Below are 27,243 nucleotides of genomic sequence, written 5' to 3' on the forward strand. Positions count from 1 at the left end.
TGGTCTATTTGCTACTAGTCTTGATGCTCCCCATACTCTCCTCAATCCAGTCTTTCCAAACAAACAGAAGGAACTTTTAAATACAAGTCTGATCACATCAAACCCCTACTTTAAAATATTCACTGGCTTCTCCTTAAAATTAAAGCCAAGGCTTATTAACATGATCTATAAGAACCTGCATTAATAATCTACTCTCTGCCTATCTCTCCAATCCCATCTTATTCTCTGGCTCCAGCCACAAACTCCTTAAAAAGACCAATTACTTTCTTATTAGGGGTAGGTTATTTCATACCATCTCCCCTACTACCAGCCCTAATCCCACTTTTATTCATATAGCTGGCTTCTTCATATTTTTTCTTCAAAAAGGCCTTCCCTGATCCTCAAATCCATCAGTCTCCACACTCGTCATTCTCACAGTAACCTGATATTTTCCTGTAGAATATTTACAAACGCTTACAAAACAAGTCTACGTGCTTACTTACTTAATGTCTATCTCCACTACTAGACTGCTCCATAGAGCAAGAACCACATCTATTTGATTTGTCTGACACCCAAAACCCAAACATCTAGATAGCATCTGGCATAGAACAGCGTTCAACAGACTTTTTTTTTTTTCAAATAAATGAACAAACAAATCTCATATTAGATGACAGGGTTTTTTTTTTTTAATAAATGCTACAATGGAGATTAAAGGAGGTACTATAAAAACAGAGACTAGAATCATAAATCTGAAAGAAGTTAAAATGAGCAGATTACATGTCAGCTGAGTCTTTGAATACAACCTCTGAAAAGCTAATACTAATGGCTTTTCATTCCAGTTAGAACTGCTGCCAAGATCCTGCTGTACACCAAACAAGTCAAAATCTGTAGCAGTGACACTTAAGCACATATATTTTTTAAGCTTCCCAGATGATTCTCATGTAAGAGAAGCACTGGACTAAGCAGAAAGAATGAGCGCATATGTCAAAAAAAAAAGGACTAATTTGAACAAAAGCACTGAAATCAAGAAAGGAACTGCATGCTGAGGAATAGTAATCAAGCCAATGAAGGCATGGAGGTAGATGGGGTATAGGAAGGCAAATTATGACAAATACATTGAAGACAAATTGTTGAAGTTCTTAAATCCCTCTACAGGAAATATGGACACTATCCTGTAGACAGAAAGGAATGTGAATGATTTTTAAGCAAAGGAGAAATAAGCACAGAGCTCAGAAGTAACTTAGATATTAGGAAAGACTGGAGTAGGAAGACTCTAGAGGCAGAAAAATCAGTTAAGAAGTTACCTTAACAACCCAGATTTTTTAAATACTGACATAAATAAAACAGAGGAAAGAAGTGGTAGAGAGAGACATTTCTGGACAAAAGAGAGAATTCACGGTATCTGATTATAGTTTGAACACAGCTGGGGAGGTTTCTATATTGGAAAGCTGCATCATTTATAACACCATACATAAAATGACATAAAGGACACAGTATAGACACATGTTTTTAAAAAGTTAGTTAGGAACCTGAGAAAACTCATGTACCTATAAGGAGAATACCAGAATATTCTGACATTCTACACTGAATAACCAGAGCTATTGGAAATTTGAACCTGGCTAGCCTGTAACAAAGTTGTGAGTCATCTGTATTAAGAGAAAGCTGGAGTCATGAGAGAAAATAGAAAGCCACTTAAAGAAACACATACATTTAAAGAATATATGTAGAAGAGTCTCATAATAACCCTGTGAGTAAGAGCAGGCTTTGCTGTCCCATTTCTGTTTTGTTCCCTTTAGGTTTTTAAAAGAAAAAGTCTGAGAAGTTCAAATAGTTTTAAATGAGTTGACCAAGTCACCTAAGTTGAAAGAGGCAGAACCAAAAGCACTATACAATCTTTTGCAGCATGCTTACTGGTACAGGCTAGCAGGTAGGACTTCATGCGATCCATACAGCAAAATCTTAAGTCCTTAGTTTCATAGGGCCAGGAGATAACATTTTTCTGAACTATTCAAGGATTCTGGAGACCCATCAAACCAATACTTTAAAATGCAAAGGTAAATATATGTATTTTTATAGAAAGACAAAAACACATGCAATTATAAGTGAGCCGGGCTTCTCTGGTGGCTCAGACGGTAAAGCGCCTGCCTGCAGTGCGGGATACCGGGGTTTGATCCCTAGGTTGGGAAGATCCCCTGGAGAAGGAAATGGCAACCCACTCCGGTACTCTTGCCTGGAAAATTCCATGGACTGAGAAGCCTAGTAGGCTATAGTCTATGGGGTCTCAAAGAGTCAGATGGGACTTCACGTTTCTTAATCAATTATAAGAATTTATGTTGTTGTTATATACTCTTAGGTTCTTTTCACAAACAAACAGGAATTGCATGAAATGTATATTGATTTTGTTCTTGGAATCTTAAAAGTGTAAACTTTATTGCAGTTTATCCTCATCCCCTGAAAGATAAGAAACATTAGGTAACTAACTGATAATGGATAAAATGAAACAATAAAGATGAATGTGAAGCTACAAAGACTATTTACAGTAAGGGAAGGCTAGAAAGATCTGATAATTCATTTACATAAATCAAGTCCAACCTACCTAAGAATAATAATTACTGTCTTAGGTCAACTTTCACAGAGCTGAATTCAAAATTAAACACTGCATATTATTACATACAAGTAAACAAGTCAATGTTTCCACAAATCTTCTTCTTAAAATTATTTTAAAGGTAAATACAGAAATTAACAAAAATATTTTCAACATACCCTAACTTTACAGTGTGATAAGAGTCCCCACATTGGCTGTGCACAGGCTTCAAGTTCAGCAGCAAAGGCAGCATAGTAGGTCTGAGATTCAAACTCCACATGCTCATTTAGTTCTCGCTTATTTAAGTTCATACCTTACAAAAATTAAAACAGATATAAACCATGCCGAATGGAAACAAACACCTACACTCAAAATTAAGTAAAATACTTCCTCATACCAAACAGATTTTAATGTTCACAAATGGCATAAATGACAAAATATGTACAGAAATTAATAAATTATTAAAAATAAAATAGTCTGGTCCTTTCAGAATTCTTTATAAACTAGACTTTCTTAAAAACATTTTGTGAATTATCTCTTTCTTATATAATATAATTGAATATATTAAATAAACTCAAAACTATTTTAATTGGCACTGGTTGAACTTTTTATGGAAGTGTTAACAATCTTTCTTATAAGAAAATTTCTAGATTAATGCTTTAAAATGCTTTTTAAAATTACACTGCTATTTCCTATATAATAGTTTGACTTTTTTCATAACTCTGATATGTTTCATGAGCACTTTATTAATACTTACAAATATCAATTAAAATGAGACATTTCACATGTAACTGAATGATGTGCTATTTATTATCTTTTAATTAGTGTCTGATAGTTTACTATTAGTAATTTTGCAAACTAAAAATAAATAAATAAGAAAAAAACTGAAATTCATACCTTGAAAGAAAGATACAAAGTTCATCCATGTCACTAACAAACCATGGTCCTCCAAAAATCTCTTAGCCACACTTTGATGAGAAAGGATATTAATAAAATCACTGACAAGAGGCCAATAAGTGTTATTCTTCAGCAATGCTTCTCCACAATTCACTACAACGTGTAAACTATTTTCTTCATCTAAAACAGACACAAACACATACACCCAAAAAAAATCAGCTTAAAAAAAATAGCCTGATTATCAATGATAAAGATTATATATTTTAGAATCAGAGTCACCTAAAGTCAAACCCCAACCTGACATTTAATACCTATATGGCTTCAGGTATATTACATAACTCTGAATCAATTTCCTCACCTATAAAAATGGGGAAAAAACACATATATTAAGGCAATTAAATGAAACATTAACATAACACTTAGCACATCATTACAATTATTATTAATACCTGTCAAACATATTACACAATATTGAGTTATGAAACTATAAAATACATACATAAACTTCTTAAGCCTTAAAAAAAAAAAAAAGCCTCAAAGTTTAAACACATCATTGGAAGGAAGCGATGGGGAGGATTAGGCTTGTATAAAATCTTTACTATTAGAAGTTATAGCATGTATGTATTAGCTCTCTTGACCTATTTCCCTATTCCACCTTAACTGATTCACTGGACAAACAAGCCCCCCGTTCCTACTGTAAAACACATTAATACCCATAATACAAAGAATGCTCAAAGTTGAGCCTATTCCAGACTACACAAGACCCAAGGTATATGCTTATCCAGAGTCTGTTTTGTTTCTGTTCATACTAATTGTTCTTTGTATTATAATCATAAAATTTAAATCACAAGTATATAATCTGATAAAACGCAAATGCATAAATAGAGCTATTATAAAAGCTGGATCATAAGCTTTTGAAAGACAATAAAAGTTCTTAAGAAAATCTTGGAGGAGAAAAATCATAAGAGTACAGAAGACTTTCAAAACTCAGACTGTTTCATAAAAATGTTTATGTTCTTATTCTACTTTAAAGAAACTGAAAATGGAAATCACAGGTCCTGCTTTACAAATGTAGTATATACAAGAAGGATAAAAGAGAATTCCAGTAAAGAATACAATAACTTACAAATGCTTTGCCCAAAATGAAAAAACTGGAGAACAAACAACCATTCTTATGATTTAAGTTAAAATCCTCTGTTTCAGATATCTATGTATCATTTTTAAACAATTCCTCACTCTAATCAACTTTCTAACTAACCACCCTATTGTCAAACTCATCAGTGAAGAGGGCTTCTACTGGACTCCATATTTCTATAAATTAAATTTAGGTTTCATTCCATGAAATTATTTTACCGAACTCAAACTTAACAACATATGAAACAGGACCCACAATAGAATGAGAGAGGGTATAGCTGAATGAGGAAATGGAGATAAGGGAGGTTTTACAAATTACCTACACCTAAGATTTGGAAACAGTGACAGACTTTATTTTGGGGGGCTCCAAAATCACTGCAGATGGTGATTGCAGCCATGAAATTAAAAGACGCTTACTCCTTGGAAGGAAAGTTATAACCAACCTAGACAGCATATTAAAAAGCAGAGACATTACTTTGCCAACAAAGGTCCGTCTAGTCAAGGCTATGGTTTTTCCAGTGGTCATGTATAGATATGAGAGTTGGACTATAAAGAAAGCTGAGCGCCAAAGAATTGATGCTTTTGAACTGTGGTGATGGAGAAGACTCTTGAGAGTCCCTTGGACTGCAAGGAGATCCAACTCATCCATCCTAAAGGAGATCAGTCCTGGGTGTTCTTTGGAAGGACTAATGTTGAAGCTGAAACTCCAGTACTTTGGCCACCTCATGCGAAGAGCTAACTCATTTGAAAAGACCCTGATGCTGGAAAAGATTGAGGGCTGAAAGAGAAGGGGACGATGGAGGATGAGACGGCTGGAGGGCACCACCGACTCAATGGACATGAGTTTGAGTAAACTCCAGGAGTTGGTGATGGACAGGGAGGCCTGGCATGCTGCAGTTCATGGGATCACAAAGAGTCGGACACGACTGAGCGACTGAACTGAAGATTTGGAAATGTTCTCTGACAGCTACAGCCATTATGAGTGAGTGAGCAGTTGATTTTGATGGGACAGAGCTTAGGGATGCCGAGATTTTTTTAACTTTTATAAACATTGAGAATCACTGTTTAATTGAAATCAGAGGATGAACAAGCAAAATACAATTAATCAAAATCACTATTTTCCTGACACTGCTTTAAATACACTACTGTCCTTGTGAAAAATACCTTGGAATCTATAATGAAACAAAATGACTAGAACTTCTATTTTTATCCAACTGATACTTTTCCAAATATAGATACAGGGACAGCAGTGATTCGGTGTTAGATGATTATTCAGTTCAGTCGCTCAGTCGTGTCTGACTCTTTGCGACCCCATGAATTGCAGCACACCAGGCCTCCCTGTCCATCACCAACTCCCGGAGTTCACTCAAACTCACGTCCATCGAGTCAGTGATGCCATCCAGCCATCTCATCCTCTGTCATCCCCTTCTCCTCCTGCCCCCAATCCCTCCCAGCATCAGAGTGTCAATTCTTCGCATGAGGTGGCCAAAGGACTGGAGTTTCAGCTTCAGCATCATTCCTTCCAAAGAACACCCAGGACTGATCTCCTTTAGAATGGACTGGTTGGATCTCCTTGCAGTCACTCAGCAACAAATACTTACTGAGTTCCTACCGAGAGTCCAGCATTCTAGTAAGCTCTGAAAATAAAGTGGAAAGTAAATCAAGATTTTATACAGTCTCTTTCTCTGCTGAGATTAATATAAGAAGATACAGCATGGTAGGGCTGTAAGAGAAAGAGTACAAGAAGTCCTAAGAACAAATAAAGCTGGTCTACAATTTAGGAAAAAGAGTTTCCTGATGAAATGATGTTTATACTGAGATTATACATCATTCTACAGAATGATGTAGAAATTGTGATTAGCCAAACAAACTAGACATGAGGAGGAAAAGGTATTCTAGGTAGAGGAAGCTGTATAAAAAAGATTGGAACTACTGGACAAAGAATGCAGAGGTTAAGTGGCACCAGTGAGTCTAGATGGCCTTATAAATCAGCCTTAGCAGTTTGCAGTTCATGAGACGAGAATGGCAAGCCACAGAGGGGGTTTTAAGCAAGAGAGGACATGAATAGATGTTTAGTGTGGAGAGTGATTATAGAAGAGTGCTGATGACTAGTAATATAAGGCCTAGAGATGGCAATGGCTTGAACTACGGTACTGGCATAAAGAGCAGAAATGAAAAGAACTGGTTATTCTAATATATTTAAAGGATTTAAATGACAGACCTGGTGATGGTCACTATATCTATAAAGAGTAAGAAGTCAAAACTGACTCCTAGGTTTTAGGTTGGGCAGCTCTGTAGATGGTTAGTGTGGTGCCAAAACAGCAACCTGAGCACTAACACACACAAACTTATAGACACACACACACAGGTAATAGGAAAGAAGCAGAACTTCATAGACAGAGAATGAGTTTTTGGTGTTGACATTGTGTGTGTGAGGTGCCTGCGGACATCCAAAGAATATAGTTCAATAAATAATATAATATTCAGGAAGGATGATCAATCTGGCATTATGAGCAACTACAGACATTACTACAGTTATGCAACACACGGTTTAAAGTTCCATTCTACACAGACAATTTCACAGGACAAACTGTAAAATTTCAGGGATATGGAAAAGTATAAGAAAGTAAAAGTATAAGGAAGGGGTCAAGTACTACTAGAGGCTTTTTCCTTTTAATCTTCAGTTATTGCTGTGGCCATGTGAATACTCATTGTATCAGCTCCTACATTTACTAACAGTATAGACAAAATTTTCAAACACTGTCTAATGACAATGCATACAAAAGCTAGACAGAGGCTGTTACAAACTAAAAAGCATAGAGAACTTGGGTAATATCTCTAGCTAATTCAATATATTTAAAGCTCATTCCAATACTCTTCATGTAAAAACAAGAAAAACATATGGTGTTCTTAGAAAACCAGTAAATATGTACCATGAAATGTTACATACTTTAGAAAGAGGAAACAAAAACAGCATTGGAGCTAAAGATAGTGTTAGACTTGGCTTAGAAATTATGTAGTTTGTTGCTAGAAAAAATACATTTATATTTAAAGACCTTAGCAATGCTACTTGTAGCTATTTAGCTTTTGGAATATTCAATCTGCATAAGAATTTTCAGGACAGACTAATAGAAGAAAGTATACATAGAAAGCAATGAAGACTATGTAATACAATTTCAGAAAATACGGGAAAAGTAAAAAACACAGAGATAGCAAGACCAAGTGCCAAGAAACACCAACATTGACAGAATAAGCAGAAAATAATTTCACACCACACAAACAACAGAGAATCAACAGTGTGAAATGCTAATGAAAATCAAGCAAGATAAGGTCCAGCATTTTATCACTAGCTGCCTTATCATGTAGTCATAGAAAGGGTGACCATATAATTAATTTTATAAACTGGAACACTTTTGAGAGTAAAAAAGACTGTATTAAAATTAATGTCAAAATAATAGGCATAACCTGGAGCAGTTCTAGGAAAAGTAGGACATGTAGCTAATGGAGTCCTGGACAATTCTGGAGAAGCAACAGAACAGAAACAAACACTAATGGAGGTGGGTTAACGAGTGACTAAAAGTTAAGGAAACAAATACAAAAGCTCTCTCAGGAAAGCTGGCTAGAAAAAGAAATGGAGGCAGACTCATATACATCCTCTTCCCAAACATTCTTCTCTAAGACGCAAGCCGTACATAATAAGCATAGCTAAACCACTTAGTCAAGAAAAAAGGTTCAATTCTTTCGAAAAGAGTAGATACTTTTCATTTTTCCAAGTTTGTCAGTTTATAAATTAAAAATGCTATATTTGTGAAAAGTCCTTTTCTAATTATATAATTCTATGTATAAAAATATCATTGATACAGTTCAATGATGACAGATACTACTTCAAAAAAGAAAAAGAGTAATATACACAGCTGATGGACAGGGAGCTGGCGTGCTGCAGTCCATGGGGTTGCAAAGAGTTGGACACAACTGAGCGACCGAACTGAACTGAATATACACAGCTAAGTATCTAATAAAGAAAAGGGCATCCTACACAAAGATAGAAAAATAATGCAAAGCAGTTTTTAATATTTCCATTAAAAAGGTAAGCAAGTATACTGCTTTATGTAAATAATATATTATTCTCCCATTATACTTACAACGGGAAGTCAGAGTTATTGTACATAGTGAGGCAGAGTATGAGTTTTGAAGTCAGACACCTAGACTTACACTCACAGCTAAACCATAGATCACTGACTTCTCAACTCGTAAGCCACAGTTGCCTCATCGTTGCCTCACCTATAAAATGGAAAAAACAGTATCTACTCCCCAGAATTGCTGATGGTTAAATTAGATAAAACATATTAAAGCACTGGGAAAGAAACCATGGTATACAGTGAGTGCTCAAAAGATGGGAGCTATCATTATTAGTAGTAGTTATTATTACATAGAAGGCACCATGCCTGCACTGATCCCTATACAAATTTTCAGGCTATGGTACTGCACCTGAGAATAGGCAGACTTTCAGTATAAAGAGAAAACAGGAGTTGGTATGCAAAAGGAGACAACAGTAGAAGGCAGGTTTCAAGCGTAAGATCTCCCATTCACAGAGAATGGAAAGGTCCTAAGATTAAATTTGATGCATTGTTTGTTATTATTTTTTAAATTTAGCTCCAAGTGCCGACAAGTGAAGACAAAGTCCTATTAAAATTGGCCAGGCTATACTGTGACTAAGAACAAAGATTCTGAAATCAGGAGATACAAAGTCCTTCTTGGTTCTGTCATCTACTAACTATATATTCTACAACAAATGACTCAATTTCTCTAAGCCTCAATTTACTCATCTTTCAAGTGGAAAAAATAATAACACCAATCTAGAGAGCTGTTCCTGGAATAGGAAATGGCAACCCACTCCAGTATATTGCCTGGAAAATCCCATGGACAGAGGAACCTGGCAGAATGCAGTCCGTGGGGTCACAGAGTTGGACACGACTGAAAGACTGAGCATACACAGAGAGTTGTTCAGAAATTTAATTGAAACAATGTATAAATAATATTAACACAGTGCCTAGTACATAGCAAATACTCAAATAATATAAATTATTATGAGAAGGTAAAGTCAAGATGAAAGACCACAAAGAAATAAGAATGGGAGGAATTCCTAGAAATGTTATGGCAATATGAAAAGGCATAAAGGAAGAAAATTACAGATCACACTAAAGGAACATATAAAAGGCAAGATTTACTTCAACTTTTAAATTATAAAAGTATATACATATAAAATGTCTAAAGCTGACAATAATAAATTCATGACTGCAAAAATAGAAATATACCTAATAAGAAAATGGTTAAATAAGTTACAGTAAAGTCATATGATATTACTATCTGCAATCATTAAAAATCATGTTCTTAACGTGTATACTTGACAGAATATTTTAAAGCACATATTCTTATCTATAAAAATACTCAGCTCACAAAAAGAAATGAAACATCTCAAGATGTTAACAAGTTATTTGTGAATAACAGAACTGTATTTAAAGTTTTTTCTTTAAATTTTGCTAAAATTTTTCAAGCTTTAACAAATATGTATTATTTTATAATATTTTTAAAAACTACTTTTAAGCATAAAAAGAGTTTTTAAGGCTAGTTATGCAAAGTGTACTTATAAAACCAGTGAAAATAATTCTGAGTTTACCTTGTAGCTCACTTTTAATAAGGCAACTTTCCATCATGTATAACAGCACAGTGACCATAATATCCAGCAGCTGACATTCTTCTGTTACCTGTCTGGCTAGCTCTTCATTGCTGAACAACTGAACACTAATATGCACAATTCTGTTAGACATAGTGTCCGATTCATGACTTTTCTTCAGTGTCTTCATAATGAAAGCATAATGCTGAACAAAAGTTTTTGTAAAAGCAACCTGTAAAATGTTTTAAACAGGAAGAAAAAAACACAGTTTAATTTTGCTGGCACATTTTCAACGTATTATATTATTAGCATTTTAAAGTATAAAATGGTATAAAGTAAAAAGTATAAATTATAAAGTATAAAATTTATAAAACTAAGCTATGATTAGCTTATGACAATGTCCAAGACAATTGGAAAAGTAATTTCAATGACGGTAGTCACTGTACAAATGTAAATTTGTCCCTTTTTTGAAAATTTGCAAAATAGTTTGATAGCTAAAAAAATATTCAATATGCATTTTAAATTATTAATGTTTTAAAGCAATTACAAAGATGGTTTAAAAACACAAATCTTCACTTTGCACAAAGGTATCAATTCACTAATGTCAAAGTATGTCTTTGTCCTGTGCTAACTACTTTAGCAATAAAATCTAAAGTCTCATTTGAAAATCATCAAGTTGTTTACACAACTAAACAATAAGTGAGTCAATGTGACTACTCCAAAAGTAATGATATTTTTTCCTATTTGATCTGAAAGCCAACCAATATTTAAGTTTTCTTTTTTGTGTACCATATACACTTCATCTATTATTTTCTTAAGGAGACATAAACACACAAAACAGCATTATTAAAGTGTCACTCCTAAAGAGGCTTTACTTTTTAAACCATAAGAAGAGCTAACCCATGATTCACTGTCTTTTCAGATACAAGGCTGTATAACTTTGCCATAACCATACAAGAGTAACTGGTGGGTCCACACCCTCTGAGACTAGAGACTTCACTCATCTACATGTGTACATGAGTCAATACTATTGTGTCTTAACAGTTATGGCCAGAAGCTACTAACTCTGAGCTTTTCCCATGCTGAATCTCACAATCTAAATTCAGTTGTCCCCATTAAACATTTTCTCAAAGCATGTTGCATCTTTCTCCTTTAGAGAATTTACTATAATTTTTAACTACATATTTATTTGTGTAATTGTGCTTTTGTTTGTTCCCCAGCAATTTCTCTGGACCAAGTCTCATGCAGAACGGTAACCCTAAGGATCCCACTCTGTAAAAGTGCTTTGATTCAGATCTAAAATACTGTGCTTTATGTAGGCCCTCTTTTGGCAACTGAGCTGAGAAATACATCAAAAAGATTTAATGTTGACAAGGCAAAGAAAGGTGACCAAAGTTCAGGAAAGAAGGAAAAAATGTAAATACCTTATACTCTTGATCTGGAAGCATGTTGAGTAAGAAAGTCACCATCTTCTGCGGAAATTCATACTTTATTGTCCAAAACAATAGCTCTTCTAAGAAACTTTTATGTTTCAAAACATCCATTATGGATTGATCTACATAAGAAAAATAAAATTTATCACCCTAATGATTTAAGTTGCTCATCTCATTTAAACCTTACTATAACAACCCAGCAACCTCAAACATCTGAATATGCCTAAAAATCAAGGCTATCCTTTCAATAATTGAAATGATAATACTAACAATATCAAGTTGTTTCTATAATATCCACAGTACAATAAAATACTTACTTAGTCCTTATAATTCAACATAAAGTAGTTACTAGAAAAATAATTACTTGTCCTTAAACATAAGAACCAGACATGAAACAATGAACTGGTTCCAAATTGCGAAAGGAGTATGTCAAAGCTGTATATTGTCACCCTGCTATTTTAACTTATATGCAGAGTACATCATGCAAAATGCCAGGCTGGATGAAGCACAAGCTGGAAACAAATATGCCAGGCTGGATGAAGCACAAGCTGGCAGAAATATCAATAACCTCAGATATGCAGATGACACCACCTTTATGGCAGAAAATGAACAGGAACAAGAGCCTCTTGATGAAAGTGAAAGAGAAGAAAGTGAAAAAGCTGGGTTAAAAATCAACATTCAAAAACTAAGATCATGGCATCCGGTCCCATCACTTAATGGCAAATAGATGGGGAAACAATGGAAACAGTGACAGACTTTTTTTTCTTGGGCTCCAAAATGACTGCAGATGGTGACTGCAGCCATGAAATTAAAAGACACTTACTCCTTGGAAGAAAAGCTAAGACCAACTTAGACAGCATATTAAAAAGCAGAGATATTACTTTGCCAACAAAGGTCCATCTAGTCAAAGCTACGGTTTTTCCAGTAGTCATGTATGGATATGAGAGTTGGACCATAAAGAAAGCTGAGAGCCGAAGAATTGATGCTTTTGAACTGTGGTGTTGGAGAAGACTCTTGAGAGTCCCTTGGACTGCAAGGAGATCCAACCAGTCAATCCTAAAGGAAATCAGTCCTTTAGAATATTCATTGGAAGAACTGATGCTGAAGCTGAAGCTCCAATACTTTGGCCACCTGATGCGAAGAGCTGACTCATTTGAAAAGACCCTGATACTGGGAAAGATTGAAGGCAGGAGGAGAAGGGGATGACAGAGGATGAGAAAGTTGGATGGCATCACCGACTCGATGGACATGAGTTTGAGCAAGGTCCAGGAGTTGGTGATGGACAGGGACGCCTGGAGTGCTGCAGTCCATGGGGTCACAAAGAGTCAGACACGACTGAGTGACTGAACTGAAGCATAAGCCCTTTATCTAAAACTTCTACTATGATTTAAAATAATTATCTTACAAGAACAATATTCATGGCACATAATTTAAATAGTAGTAATTTTAAACTAAAAACATACTACTAAGGACTAACTCCAATTTTGTTTTGAAAAATCTTTATAGGATAATTTATCTATTTCTTTAAAATTATCCTTCATAAATGAAATGTTAACTTCACTAGAGAAAATAATCATTAGTGCACTGCTTACTCTAATATACAAAAGCATCTACTCTCTTCTGGTAGGAACATACCAGAAAACATATAGAATGTTAGCTATGTTTACTTGCACTGGACTCAAGATGCCCTCTTCATACATAGAGGAAACAGGAAATGGATGCCTGTTTTGAATTAAAAGGTATTCGAAGGGGGAATGAATTATCTCCTGGAAAGCCTATTTCTAAAGCCAAGTGCCACTTCTTGAGGGTTAGGCTCTTTCCCGCTTATCTCTGCCTCCTTGCCTTGCTGAATCAACAGAAAGGTCTCAACTGGTACATGAGGAACTGAATTTTTTTAAATTTTACACTGGAGTATATTTGATTACCAATGCTGTGTTAGTTTCAAGGTGTACAGCAAAGTTGAATTGAATGTTTTTAATACTTTAGTTCTCTTTTACCCCTCAAAATGAACTAGAAAATTCTATTAATCTTTACTAGAGCAAACTATCCTGTGATACTGCTCTGAATCATCAACTCTATATAAGGGCATTAAGTGTCAACTATGGACTGGTTCAGTGCTTAAGCAAGAACTAGAGTTAGAGGAGAGATCTGAAAAACCAGTATCACATGAATCAAAATACTCAGGTATAGCCCTAACTAATTACATGTCAAGTAGTCTTCCAGGGTAATCTTGCAGAATTTTTAATTAACCCTATCCCAATCCTATCCCCGTGCTACAGTTCTTCTATTATTGAGTAATACGTTCATATCATAGGTGGCTCAGTGGTAAAGAACCTCCTGCCAATGCAGGAGACTCAAGAGAGGCAAGTTTGATCCCAGGGTCAGGAAGATCCTCTGGAGGAGGAAATGGCAACCCACTCCAGTACTCTTACCTGGAAAACCCCATAGACAGAGGAGCCTGATGGGCTACAGTCCAGGGAGTGGCAAAAAAGCCAGACACAACTTAGTGACTAAACAGTAACATCATTATCTCCTCAGGTAATGAGTCTAAAAGAGTAACCTCAGTATTTAATCACTCTCTTGATTTTTTCATAAAACACTGAGTTTAATAAGACTTAAATCAGATATAACCTTAATCCAATTTTCCATTAATAATTAACAACCACTATTTTCAGAATAACAACTTCATTAATCTAGAAACACTATAATTTAAACTATACAGAGACAAAAATATCTGCTAATCCCCCCCATCTAACTCCCTTTCAGTGGAGCCTTCAGTATAAGCCATATGCAGAAGGACTAAAAATAGAAATACAATTATAATATACAGCTCTTATTTGGAAATAAAAATTCTTTATTTTTCAAATCACACAATTTTCTACTTGTAAAACAGAAATCTCTTCCTCCTGCCACTTCCAGGATATAGCAATGATTTAAAAGAGAAATGACCAGTTTTGCAAGAAATGAGGTAAAATATATTCAAAGGTCACACTGACAGATTCAAAGTCAAAAAGTAACAAAATTAGGGGCCAAATGAATTAGGTGACAGGAATAAAAGGATTATAATTAAAAATCAGAATATAACTTACAGCACAGATTGCCGAAGCCAATTTAATTCTCAAAATTCACTTGGTACCAACATGACTGAGAATTTCACGGACTACCAAAAAAATACCCCTGCCAGGTAAGTGCTTCTGAAAATAATTACAAAGCTGAACAAAACTAGTAGTATTTATTCTTTTTTTTAAACTAGTAGTATTTATTCTTAAATTCATACTTATAACTCTCTGCAAGTTTGTATTAGCCAAAGAAAAGCCTGAAGCTACCATAATTGTATATCAAGCATTAAAAATTGAAGATATATTAACTTTGTTTTAATAAATAAAATAATCAAATACCCCAGAAAAGCTGTGCCTTCTATTAAAATGAAAATAGCTGCTGTTAAGTACAATCCAATTTTTCTATCTTCAGACATAAAAGTGGGGGTGGGGGGTGAACCACAATGTCTTCACTGTTATTCTTAAAAGACACCAGTTTCCCAAGATATTTAAAGCATGTGCTATGTGTTTTATATGTTATGTTATAGAAATCTGGTTAGAAACGCTTTCATTAGTTATGTATGATTATTACCTTTAAAATCTTGATTAAACTATCATGAGCTTCACAACACCTAAAACCACTTCAAGCAAAATTGTAAAACAAAATTTCTGAATTAGTATGTGGTATAAATGAATGACAGCTTTTAATTTAGGCAGCAGAGTCCAGGCTCTGCAACTCACCAGCTCATCTTGGCCATGTTAGCTGAAGTCCTCTAGGCCTGAGCTTTTTCATCCTTAAAACTGAACTTTTGAAATAGGCAGTGATGTGTTAGCACAGTGCCTCTCCTCTTGTCCATCACTACATATTTTATTTTCAGCTCGCTTTCAAACTGTTGAATCAAATTCTTACAAAAACTAAACCACTCTGGACTTCAGACATTTTCAAAAGCAACAATCACTTCTTGAAAAGAGTTTCTACTAACTGAAAAAGCCATTTCTTCAATGTACATACTCAAACCAAACATGATAACTAATCAAGTCTTAAATCTCTTTACTACTTCTTACCAGTAAAGGAAGGAAGAGACAACAATCTATCTCAAATGCAAAAAAATTCAGGTATAAAAGAAACTTCAACATGAAGTCTGCATAAAAAATGTCTTAAGCCAGAGTCTGACCAGGCTGAAGGAAAACAATGACCTCTTAACATTGTTTTCTGAGGTATTTTCTGAACATCCCTGAAGCTTAAACTCAAGTATATGCCTAACAATCTCCTCCAACTCAGATGTATCTCAAGGACTCAGGTAAGCACATGCATAATTCTGGTTAAGTCAAAGAGCCAGGTAGCCAAATGGGTTTCTAATTTCTTTCAGGCATTACAGATTTTCTGCAGGGCTAAGAAAAAGGGGAACATGTTGCAGGCGTGAGTCCTGGACAGCAAATCAAATTTCATGCCCTCTGCTAACAGTCCATAAGTTGAATGCAGCAACGTGAGTAACTAAGAACAGACTTACAAAATGAGCCTCAACGAAAACTGTCTGCTTGCTCCACCTTTCCAAGCAGTCTTAAACTTTCCAAAAGACACACTTGGCAGTAGAAAAAAGAATCTTTTCATGAAAATATTTTAACCTCTGAAGACTTTCTAACAGATCATACTAACCCAGAAAATAAGACTATGCTAAGATTTAGAAATCCATTTCAAAAATGGAGCACAGGCTACCAACTAATAACAAGTACTCTTGAAAAGCTTTTAGGGAGGGTCAAGAAAATATAGTGATAAAGCATTTAAACTCTGGAATTTGAATTAAAGACCTACCTCTCATTAGCTGTTATGCCTAACATGCCTTCATTCCTCATTCATAAAACAGTAGTAACAATAAAACCTACTACATATGGTTACTGTGAGAATTAAATGACAGAATGCACATGCTGTGATTAGCACTATGTCTAGCATATACAAAAGTTCGATAAATATTACTAATCTATTCCCTCACTACAGGCATATCTACTTCTCCTTTGCATCAATATATATTGAGTCCTTACTGAGCCCTTAATATTTGTTAAGTGCCATTCATTCTCATTTTCCTTCACTCTTGTTACTTTTTCTGATACATATCCACACCACTTCCATGCTGCTCATCCTTTTTCATTCTAGAAATTGCATACCCCGGATTACAAAAAGATACAAATCAAATTTAAGCTTTATACCAAAAACGCTGGATCCAAATTAAAAGATTCAATGAAAAGACTATTTTTCTGGCTCAAATATAATATCGCTCATTTTATGAAGAAAACTATGAATAAAAATTCCAACAGTAAGGGTTTCGCTTGCTATTGAGGTCTCCCACAATCATCCCCTAACAACTCTTTCTCCATATTGAACACATCTAATAACATAACTCTCTCTTCAAAGAGCTTTGATGGCCACCCAACCAAGTGCTCTTAGTAATTAAGCATTTTTTAACACAAGAAAAAAAAACAAAATATAAATACCTTTGGTGTTACTGCTTAGTTTGACCCTCTTTCTCTTGCCCAGACCTTGACTCCCATCCTGATCCTCCTGGAGAAAAACAAAATTAGCATTATCTGTAGTCCTAGTCATGAATTTATATGTTTTATGTAAATTTAAATATGCTTATAAATTATATTAAATATAAAATACAGGTGTGCTTACATATTATTAATCAATAATTTTACTCATGTATTTGCTATAATAAAATGTATTTTAATACTGATAACTTTTAATTGAAAATTAAATTTAAAATTAGCATTATAATTAAATATATCATGAAAATTCTTAGGATTAAAATGCAAAAGTTCTTAAACTTAATCTGTGCCTCTAATGAAAGACTCTCAAATGCCCCAAAACCCCAAAATAAAAGTCTTCCTAACTTATAAACAAAATATTAAATGCACAAAGAAGCTAAAGGGGAGGAGGGAAAAGATTAGCACAGGAAGGAAGAGGAGAAGGAGAAGGGGGTTAAAGCAATGAATAGCAGAAAAGTTTTGAAGAGTCTAATACAAACAAATGAGTTCAAGAGATCAAGTTCTGAAAAATAAGCACAGCATGTTAGAAGCTGGAGTTGATGGTCAAAAAAATGTTAATAAAACAAATTATTATGTGGCTCAGATGGTAAAGCATCTGCCCGCAATGCGGGAGACTGGGGTTCGATCTCTGGGTTGGGAAGATCCCTGGAGAAGGAAATCGCAACCCACTCTAGTACTCTTGCCTGGAAAATTCCATGGACTGAGGAGCCTGGTAGGCTACAGTCCATGGGGTCACAAAGAGTCGGACATGACTGAGTGACTTCACTTTCACTTTCACTAGGAAAAAAAATCCAAGAAGAAAATATATGTATTTCTGCTCACATGTGATATATCCATTCCTGAAAAAAAATCCTCACATTAAAAATAACAAGGCTTATAGGGAATAGAAGAGTGAGGGACAGACCATTCACAACCTATTCTGTAACCAAGAAAGTGTATACCCAAAGAAATAACAAAAGCAATAATTGGTACCTGGGGAGATCATTTGGATGCCCAGGCAAACATCTTGGAGTGATCTGAGCATGTCTCATGGGATGTTAACAACATACCACCACAACAGAGTGGGAAGCTAGCTGACTGAGACAACATAAAGGGAAGAGGAGCAAAGGAAGCAGCCTGCTAGTAGTGAAGCCAACAGTGAAGCTAGGAATGTGCCTCTAAAGCAGGAAGCCATGGGTGCAGGTGCTCAGTTCTAATTTTCTTCAAATGTTGCTGAAAAGGTTCCTGTTCCCTTTGCAGATGAGGGTGTGTTTCTCTCCAGAAAAAGGACATGACTGTACCCCATTATCCCAGATCTCCTGAACTATTGCATAGTTCAGGAAAAATTGCATAGGAAACCAAAACTTCCATGTTATACTGACATCTTTTTCCTATTTTCCAAACATGTATGAGCCAACTAGTATTATAAAGCTATGTGTGGTAGTATTTGGCATACTGTCTGTTATGCTAACCAATTATGCTGATGGCAGGATAGAACCATGGTACAAATTCCCAGACACTTTCTCAATTAAATCAAACCTCCAAAGCAGAAAAGCCTCAGCTTTATACTATGGCTCAACCCACTGGTTGTAGTATTCTTGGCCTACATACCAAGACTTAACTGCAAGTTTCTGACAAGTCCAGCATCAGCCCTAAAGACCAGTCTGGAGGTTCTGAAAGATACTTCATAGCTCAGTCATTCAGCATTTACTAAGCACTTCTATATGCCCTCTGTTAACCCCCACCAAAGCCAGGCCTCTATGGTCATCTACTCGGCAGCAATAGTGACAGTCAAACAAACTATACTCCCTCTTTCTTTGCCACCCTCACCTTGTCCAAAGAGAAACTCAGCCAGTATGAAATTTGGAGCCATAAAAGACAGATATACGAATGTAAACCATGCCACAAGACCCAGAAGATTGTAAAATTTGAGATTTTAGCTAATAGTCATTTATGAAACTGTTCTCCTGGCAGAAGACAAAAAAAAAAAAAACTTAATATTATATTCCAGGTTAGGATTATTTCATAATTTCAAATAAAAACTTCCTATGAAAAGTGTATCCTTGGTCAAGCAGTGGCCATGACAATACAAAGTTTTAAAAATTTTCCAAACTTACACTTTAAAGGACAAGTAAAATTAGTCAAGCTAGGGAGAGGAAAGTCATTCCAAGAAGGCACAAAGACAAAAGTCTAGAAACAAAGATTAGCCTGACATCATCATAGATAGCAAACTCAGCTAGGAAGGGAGTCCACCTCCATTTAAACAGGTGGGATAACGGGTAGTCTTGTACTACACTTGAGAGAGTACATAACAGAACAATTTTCCTGAATGGCAATTTGTCAATACATATATGGAAAGTCGTTAAAGTGTATCTATCACTGGAACAGAAATTCCAGTTCTAAGAATTTATCTTAAAGAAATAATCAGACAAGTGAATAGGGACCATCTGCGTAACACTCATCACAATGTTATTTATAATGGCAAAAAAAAAAAAAAAAAAAACCTTTGGTTTCCAACAGCAGAGCAGGGAATTAGGGAAATAAATTATAGCACAAATATACTCTTTAAAGAAAAGCAAGACTAGAGTTCCATATTCATTATGACCAGGTAAATGTTCAAAAACTATTACTATAAATTAGAAAAAAAAAAGCATGTTATGAAGGATAGCATATGGAGTATGAAACCATTTAAGTAGTGATACCACACACAAATAAAATATGTTAAAATATACTCTTTGTTACAGATGTTTAAAACTACCATTAGTAAGGAAAGCAGGTTACAGAATAGCATATATAGCATGGAGTCTCTAAAATATACCATATATAAAATCTGTTAGAATATATATGATTAGAGTAAGTCACCTCTAAGTGATAGAGTAATAGGTAATTTCATCATCTTTTTGCTAATATTAATTTTCTATTTATTCAATGATGACAATGAATTATAGCTTTAAGCTAATGAATGTTTTTAATACTAATTATGATTTTCAATCCTAAATACAACAATCTACTCAAGATAATGGATGAATGTGTTATCTATTTCATGTTCTATTTTTTTGGGCCGCTCCTCGAAGCATGTAGGATCTTAGTTCGCCAACCAGCGATGGAATACCTGCCCGTGCTGTGGAAGCATGGCGTCTTAACTACTGGACCACCAGGCAAATACCAAGAACAAAAGTTTCAACAAACAGGAATAACTTCCAGTGCTGGGATATTCAGGCATTAAGGAAAATGAAAACAATTTAGTTATCATGACAACAAGACCCCACCCCAAACTCAAGATGGAGAGTTAGAGTTCTTCGCCTTTTATCCACGAGAAAACAGTATAGAACCCTGGGGGAAAATAATGGGTCCAGTGAACAAGAGAGGAAATAAACAACCTCAACTGAGACAGCATTCATACAGCTCTCAGAAACACTCTCAGAAACTGTTAACTAGGTTCCTGAGTAGAGAAGTAGACAACACTGCATGTGTGTTTCCCACACAGGGAGACTCCCTTCCTAGCTGAGTTTGATATCTATGTCCAATATCAGAGAAGACCCTTACCCCACCTTGCCCCCTGCCAACTCCCCAGAAAACAGATTCAAACTCCTAGCCTGTAAAATTTACAGGTAGTTTTTCAACCCAAATTAACCTTTCTTTCTTTGATGGATTTACTGGACAGATGAAAAAATATGAGCTCCATAAAAAGAAGTCAAGTTTAAATTCACAGTTGGTTAAAAAAATATTCAATGTTAATACAAAATACACAAGGCTAAAACATTTAACACAGCAGATTATAAAAATAAAATCCAAAGGAGATCTTGCGAAACTAAAATAAAATGAAAACATTTATGTAAGCCACTGTAACATGATACTGTTTGCTTTAAATCAATTTTACAAATACAAAGCAGAGAGGGAGCTCTCAAACTTGTCAGCTGTAAATCTGAAGGGGTAAGTGAGTGAGGGACCTGAGTGTTTCATTTGACCACTGGAGCTTCTACCGCAGTTTAGCACTGCTGCTAAAATGCTAACAAAAAACCTTAGGCCTAAAGGAAGCCATAACATGCTTCACGATAAGCTATCCTTGTGACTCTGTACCAAAATCAGATCATAATTTTAAAAAGGAATGAACAGGTGAAAGAGCTATGAATACCAGAGAATACTGTGTAACTAAAGCTAAAAAGTTAAAGGGGTACCTAATGAAGTAAAATTAAAATGTTTCCATAGGGAGAAACAAGAAGAAAGGTGGGAAAATTATAATATTTAACATGGTATTAAGAAGAGATTCCTAATAATTAGAGCTATCAAACAAAGTACATAGTAACTTATTTTGTTAAGTGATCATTTCTCTTATGTAAGAGTATGAAATACAGAAGACTAGAGGCAAACAAACAAATTAACAAATAGTGGTAATCTCTGGAGAGCACAGCTGGAGGTAAGTGTTTTCTTTTTTCTATTTGTCAATTTTTCAACAATGGACATTCAAATTTTATGGTTACACAGGGGGAAAAATGTGTTTATGTATTTATTATATTTGTATTAACAGCTAGAATGTATCAAAGTCACAAAGATTAATGATCTGGTCAATACACATAGATAAATGGACACTGCTTATGGTAATAGCCTCAGTGAAAATAATCTTTCCTTGAAAAGTTATCTTGATTTAAACAGTCCTAGTTTCTCTAAGAAACTCTCTATTACATCCATGTACATATAATACTGGAGATAATTTTCTTTTGAACTGAATTATCTGATGACTGAACAAATCTAAACAAAAAATGAATAAACATAAATTCACATTTTAAAGTACTTCATAAAGTTAAAATGTGTTTCTATTTTATTTCAGCTTCATTCAAGACAAAGAACATTTTAAACTCCTATTACATTTTAGCTACACACACCAAAAAAAAAAAAAAGTAAGAAGTAGTAGTATGAAGAATGTCATGTGTATAAATAGCCCTGCTGAGTACATAATGTTCTGTTACTCTAGGGACAGCAGGGACAAATATCTGACACAACTTGTATGAATAAAATTAAGTAGACAGCAGTATGCTCATCAAGTAAATCTTTAAACAGGAAAAATCTTGCTGCTGTTAAAGAGTTTCAAACTTGTTTCTTCATTTTTCAAATTGGCAGAATTAGACTACACCTAGGATCTCTTCCAATTCTAACTTACAACATTTTCTTAATTGTTATAATTCCCTCTCTATAGCAGTTTTTGAGATGTCATTGCCCTCTTCTCATCCTGTCTCCTTTTTCATATACTTCACTAAATTGTAAGAATGAAATCACAAAAGGGGTTTGTTCAATAACCCTATGGGCCTGTAGAGTAAGGGTGCAGAAATTCCAATCCTTAAGCCATATTCAGCTCTTCACTAAATTTCAAATATAAATGCTAAAAGCAAACATATAATTTGTGACTGCAGTTGCAAAATAAAATGCAATATGGCTTTAAAAGCTTTAACGAAATTTTTAAATGGCATAAAATAGATATTTGTTCAAGAACATCTGTATCTCAGTTCAGTTCAGTGACTCAGTCATGTCTGACTCTATGACCCCATGGACTGCAGCACACCAGGCTTCCCTTTCCATCAGCAACTCCCAGAACTTGCTCAAACTCATGTCCATTGATTTGGTGATGCCATCTAACCATCTTATCCTCCATCGTCCCCTTTTCCTCCAGCCTTCAATCTTTCCCAGAATCAGGGACTTTTCTAATGAGTCAGTTCTTCGGAATATCAGGTGGCCAAAGTATTGGAGTTTCAGCTTCAGCAACAGTTCTTCCAATGAATATTCAGGACTGATCTCCTTTAGAATGGACTGGTTGGATCTCATTGCAGTCCAAGAGACTCTCAAGAGTCTTCTCTAACACCACAGTTAAAAAGCATCAATTCTGGTACACTTCTATTAACATTTTCCATCTCCTTATCCTTTCATCTACTTTCTCCTTTATTTATTCCATCCTTATTAAATTACTGCTTGCATTTTCATCATTTATATATGTAAAAATGCTTTGAAAAGAACTATAACACAAATTTAAAATAGTTTTAAATCAGTTTTTTCAAACATCATTAGGCTTCGCAGGTGGCACAATAGACAAACAATCTGCCTACAATGCAAGAGACATGGATTTGATCTCTAGGTCGGGAAGATCCCCTGGAGTAGGAAATGGGAACCCACTCCAGTATTCTTGCCTGGAGAATTTCATGGCCTGGAAATTTCCAAAAGCCTGGAAAGCTGCATTCCATGGGGTTGCAAAGAGTCAGACATGACTGAGCAACTGAGCACACGTTGTACAGCACAGGGAACTCTACTTAACGCTCTGTGGTGCCTTAAATGGGAAGTAAATCCCCAAAAGAGGGGATAACATATACACATGGCTGACTCACTTTGCTGTACAGCAGAAAATAATATAAAATTGTAAAGCAATATACTACAATAAAGTTTTTAAGAAAGAGGGTGGAAAAAAAAAAAAGAAAGAGGTGGAAATTCTTATATTTTCCCTCTAAATATATCACATTAAAACTCAATTAACTTACTTATTATTTATAATTACCTAGGCACAAAAGGAAGCTTTTTCCATCCAAATCACTGGTCCTAATAAAATAATGTTTATCATTAAGAAATAAAAGCACAATAGAGATCCCAAGTAGAGATTAGCAGAAAAGTTATGATAATGTTAGCTTCCATTTTAATCAGATTCAAAACTATATTCTGTTCCTTAAGCTGCAATGAATCCTAGTAAAATTTTAATATGTCCCTTTTCATTCTACCAAGGTAAAGATCAATTCTTTTAAAACTCTCTTATAACTTTAAATATAAGCTTTCATTCTCTTGAGATGTAGTAATATAACTATTATACTAAAGAAAACTTTGATCTTCTTTAAAACACTACAGTTGCCATTTCTGGCTAAAGTGGTATTTCATTATCATGTTATAGTTTTTCCCAACAGACAAGTACTACTTAAATAGACAGGAAAATACATAATCAATTACTGTACTGTATTTAGCTATAATCACCAGTCATTTCTAGGCTACCAAGAGAATCCAGGAAAAAGAATGGCAAATTTCACATCCTGGTTGTGGAAATTTTGAAACATGTTTATAAATTCTTTGACATCCCTACCTTCTGAGAGGTGGAATTTACCTCCTTCTGCATTGAACCCACCTTAGCAACTCATAAGGAACAGAATGCAGTAGAAGTAATAGTATGTAAAATTCCAAGACTAACACAGAAAAGGCTCCGCAGCTGCTGCTCTTGAGTTACTCACATTGGGAAAAGCCACAACTATATGAGAAGCCCAACAACTTGAGACCACCCTGCTGGATGGTCTCCAGCAGGGTGAGCTCCCTGTGCAGAGCCAGCATCAACTGGTAGCCCCGTCCAAGCATCTTATATCTCCAATTCAGCTGACCCTTCAGATGACTGCAGTTTCTCAGCCAACAAATAACAGGAATCTCGTGAGATAACCTAAGTGAGAACCGCCCAGCTGCCATTCCCAAATTTCTGAGTCATAAAATTGTTAGCAAAACAAAAAATGGTAATTGTAAGCAACAAAGTTTAAGACAAATTTGCTGCACAGAAATAGTAAGAACGGTTGGGTTTATCCACCTTACACTAAAAACTCGAAACCAGCAGAGAGGAGACCTAGCATCCATTTGCAACTCTACTACTGACAAGATGGAATTCACTTGTCCAGTGGATCAGTTTATTATTTGAAATTTAGCTTCCTCATCTATAAGAAAGTTAGGCAAGAGGAATGCTCCAGAATTCATAATTTTTTAAACCTTCAAATTGCCTCCTTCTGATTCTCATTTTTGTCTTGTTATATTACACAACTTTTCTATTTCTAGCTCAAGATTTGACTTTGTTAGTATGTAAGTCAATAAAACATATATGAAATTTTTTGATTAAAAAAATTATGATTGCAGTCTTAAAATAGAAAATTTCCTATCACTAAAACCTTTCTATGTCTGGCCCTGGGTAATGGTCTTATCTTTGTAGTTTTCCATACTTGTCATCTTAAATAAGTGTGTGTGCCTTTTTTTAACAAAAAAATATAACCTAATACAATTTAAGATATGCCTACCCTATAGTCTGGAGAAGGTAATGGCACCCCACTCCAGTACTCTTGCCTGGAAAATCCCATGGATTTCACTTTCACTTTTCACTTTCATGCACTGGAGAAGGAAATGGCAACCCACTCCAGTGTTCTTGTCTGGAAAATCCCAGGGACGGTGGACCCTGATGGGCTGCTGTCTATGGGGTCGCACAGAGTTGGACACGACTGAAGTGACTTAACAGCAGCAGCAACCCTATAGTCTGGAGCTTTCCAGATGCCACTAGTGGTAAAGAATCTGCCTCCCAATGCAGGAGATGGAAGAGACCCAGGTTTGATCCCCAGGTCAGGAAGATCCCTGGAAAAAGCAATACACTCCAGTATTCTTGCCTGGAAAATCCCACGGACAGAGGAACCTGGCAGACTACAGTCCATGGAGTCCCAAAGAGTCAGACACAACTGAACAACTAACACTTTTACTTTTCACCCTGTAGTCAAGCAATTCCGTATCTTAGAGAGTTAACTGTTCGAAAAGAAATACAAGCACTGTATCTTATAATAAAAAATTGGAAATTATAAAAATTACTGGATAAACTGTAGCTTATTCATATTTCAGAATACTGGTAAAACAACCACAGTGTATAATATTTGAGTAAACTTTCAATTTAAAAGTTTAAAGATAAACTTCATTACTCTTAATCCATGCTTTAATAAACTTATTTTCTCTGGAAAGACAAGCAAAAATGTCTATCATATGACCCATGGTAGCTGAAAATTTCAGTATTTCAATACCTTCTACATACAAAGCACTAGGACAAAAAACATTTATCAAGAGTGTAATTTGTATCTGGTTCATGAGCGGTAATACATATGTTATTCCCTTTAATCCTAACACTAGAATAATCACCATTTTTTCATGAGAAAATTCATATTAAGAAGCTTAAAACCTGGCAGAAAGCATTGCGATACTATGAGGCAATATTCAAACTCAGATCTGTCTAACAAAAGCTCAAGTTCCTTTTAAAGAAAAACCAAAGTGGGTATCCCTTCAACTTATATCCAGCTGAAAAACTCTACTTCAAATTCTTAAGTTTTCAGATGTCCAAATGACCCCATTTTCATCCCATTTAAAGAATATGATAAATACATAAAGTATAAAAAGTACTGTTTTTTTAATTGGAGGGTAACTGTTTTACAATGTTGTGTTGGTTTCTGCCACACAGTGAATCAGCCGTAAGTGTATATACACACATATATATACCCCTCCCACCCCAGTCACATGCCACCCCACTAGGTGATCGCAGAGCCCCGGGCTGGGCTCCCTGTGTCATACAGCAGCTTTTCTGTTTTACTAAATGGTAGTATATATATGTCAGTGCTACTCTCTCCATTCATCCCTCCCTCTCCTTCCCCTGCTGCGTCCACAAGTCCATTCTCTCTGTCTGCATCTCTATTCCTGCCCTACAAACAGGATCATCAGTACCATTTTTCTAAATTCCATATACGTGTTCATATACTATATTTGTTTTCCCTCTTTCTGACTTACTCCATTTTGTATAACAGGATCTATGTTCATCCCCCTCAGTTCAACTGACTCACACTCATCCCTTTTATGGCTAAGTAATAGTCCATTGTATACATGTACCACAACTTCTTTATCCATTGATGAGTCGATGGGCATCTAGGTCATTTCCATGTCCTGGCAATTGCAAATAGCGCTGCTGTGAATATTGAGATGCATGTGTCTTTCTGAATTATGGTTTTCTCAGGGTATATGCCCAGTAGCGGGACTGCTGGGTCATAGGTTTTATTGCTAGTTAAAAAGTACTTTTAAATAAACTAAAAGTTTAATTATAAAATACAATTTAAAGATCAAAAAAATCTTACTGTCTTTAAATATAAATATTAAGTATACTTCACAAACTCTAGGTGGTCTCAG

The 27,243-nt window shown here is 35.2% G+C and overlaps 1 protein-coding gene across 1 annotated transcript in view; it reads right to left on the reverse strand.

Moving 5' to 3' along the window:
• UBR3 (ubiquitin protein ligase E3 component n-recognin 3) overlaps nucleotides 1-27,243 on the reverse strand; it is a 205,850-nt gene that overhangs the window by 131,267 nt on the left and 47,340 nt on the right. Inside the window, exons 6-10 of the mRNA XM_070803519.1 lie at nucleotides 17,230-17,296; nucleotides 11,693-11,823; nucleotides 10,272-10,500; nucleotides 3,461-3,640; nucleotides 2,743-2,876 (exon numbers count right to left, since the gene is read on the reverse strand). Of these exons, the coding sequence (XP_070659620.1) occupies nucleotides 2,743-2,876; nucleotides 3,461-3,640; nucleotides 10,272-10,500; nucleotides 11,693-11,823; nucleotides 17,230-17,296 (741 nt within the window). The remainder of the gene's footprint in view (nucleotides 1-2,742; nucleotides 2,877-3,460; nucleotides 3,641-10,271; nucleotides 10,501-11,692; nucleotides 11,824-17,229; nucleotides 17,297-27,243) is intronic.

Source organism: Bos indicus, chromosome 2 (genome assembly GCF_029378745.1).
Source record: "Bos indicus isolate NIAB-ARS_2022 breed Sahiwal x Tharparkar chromosome 2, NIAB-ARS_B.indTharparkar_mat_pri_1.0, whole genome shotgun sequence".
Lineage (NCBI taxonomy): Eukaryota > Metazoa > Chordata > Mammalia > Artiodactyla > Bovidae > Bos > Bos indicus.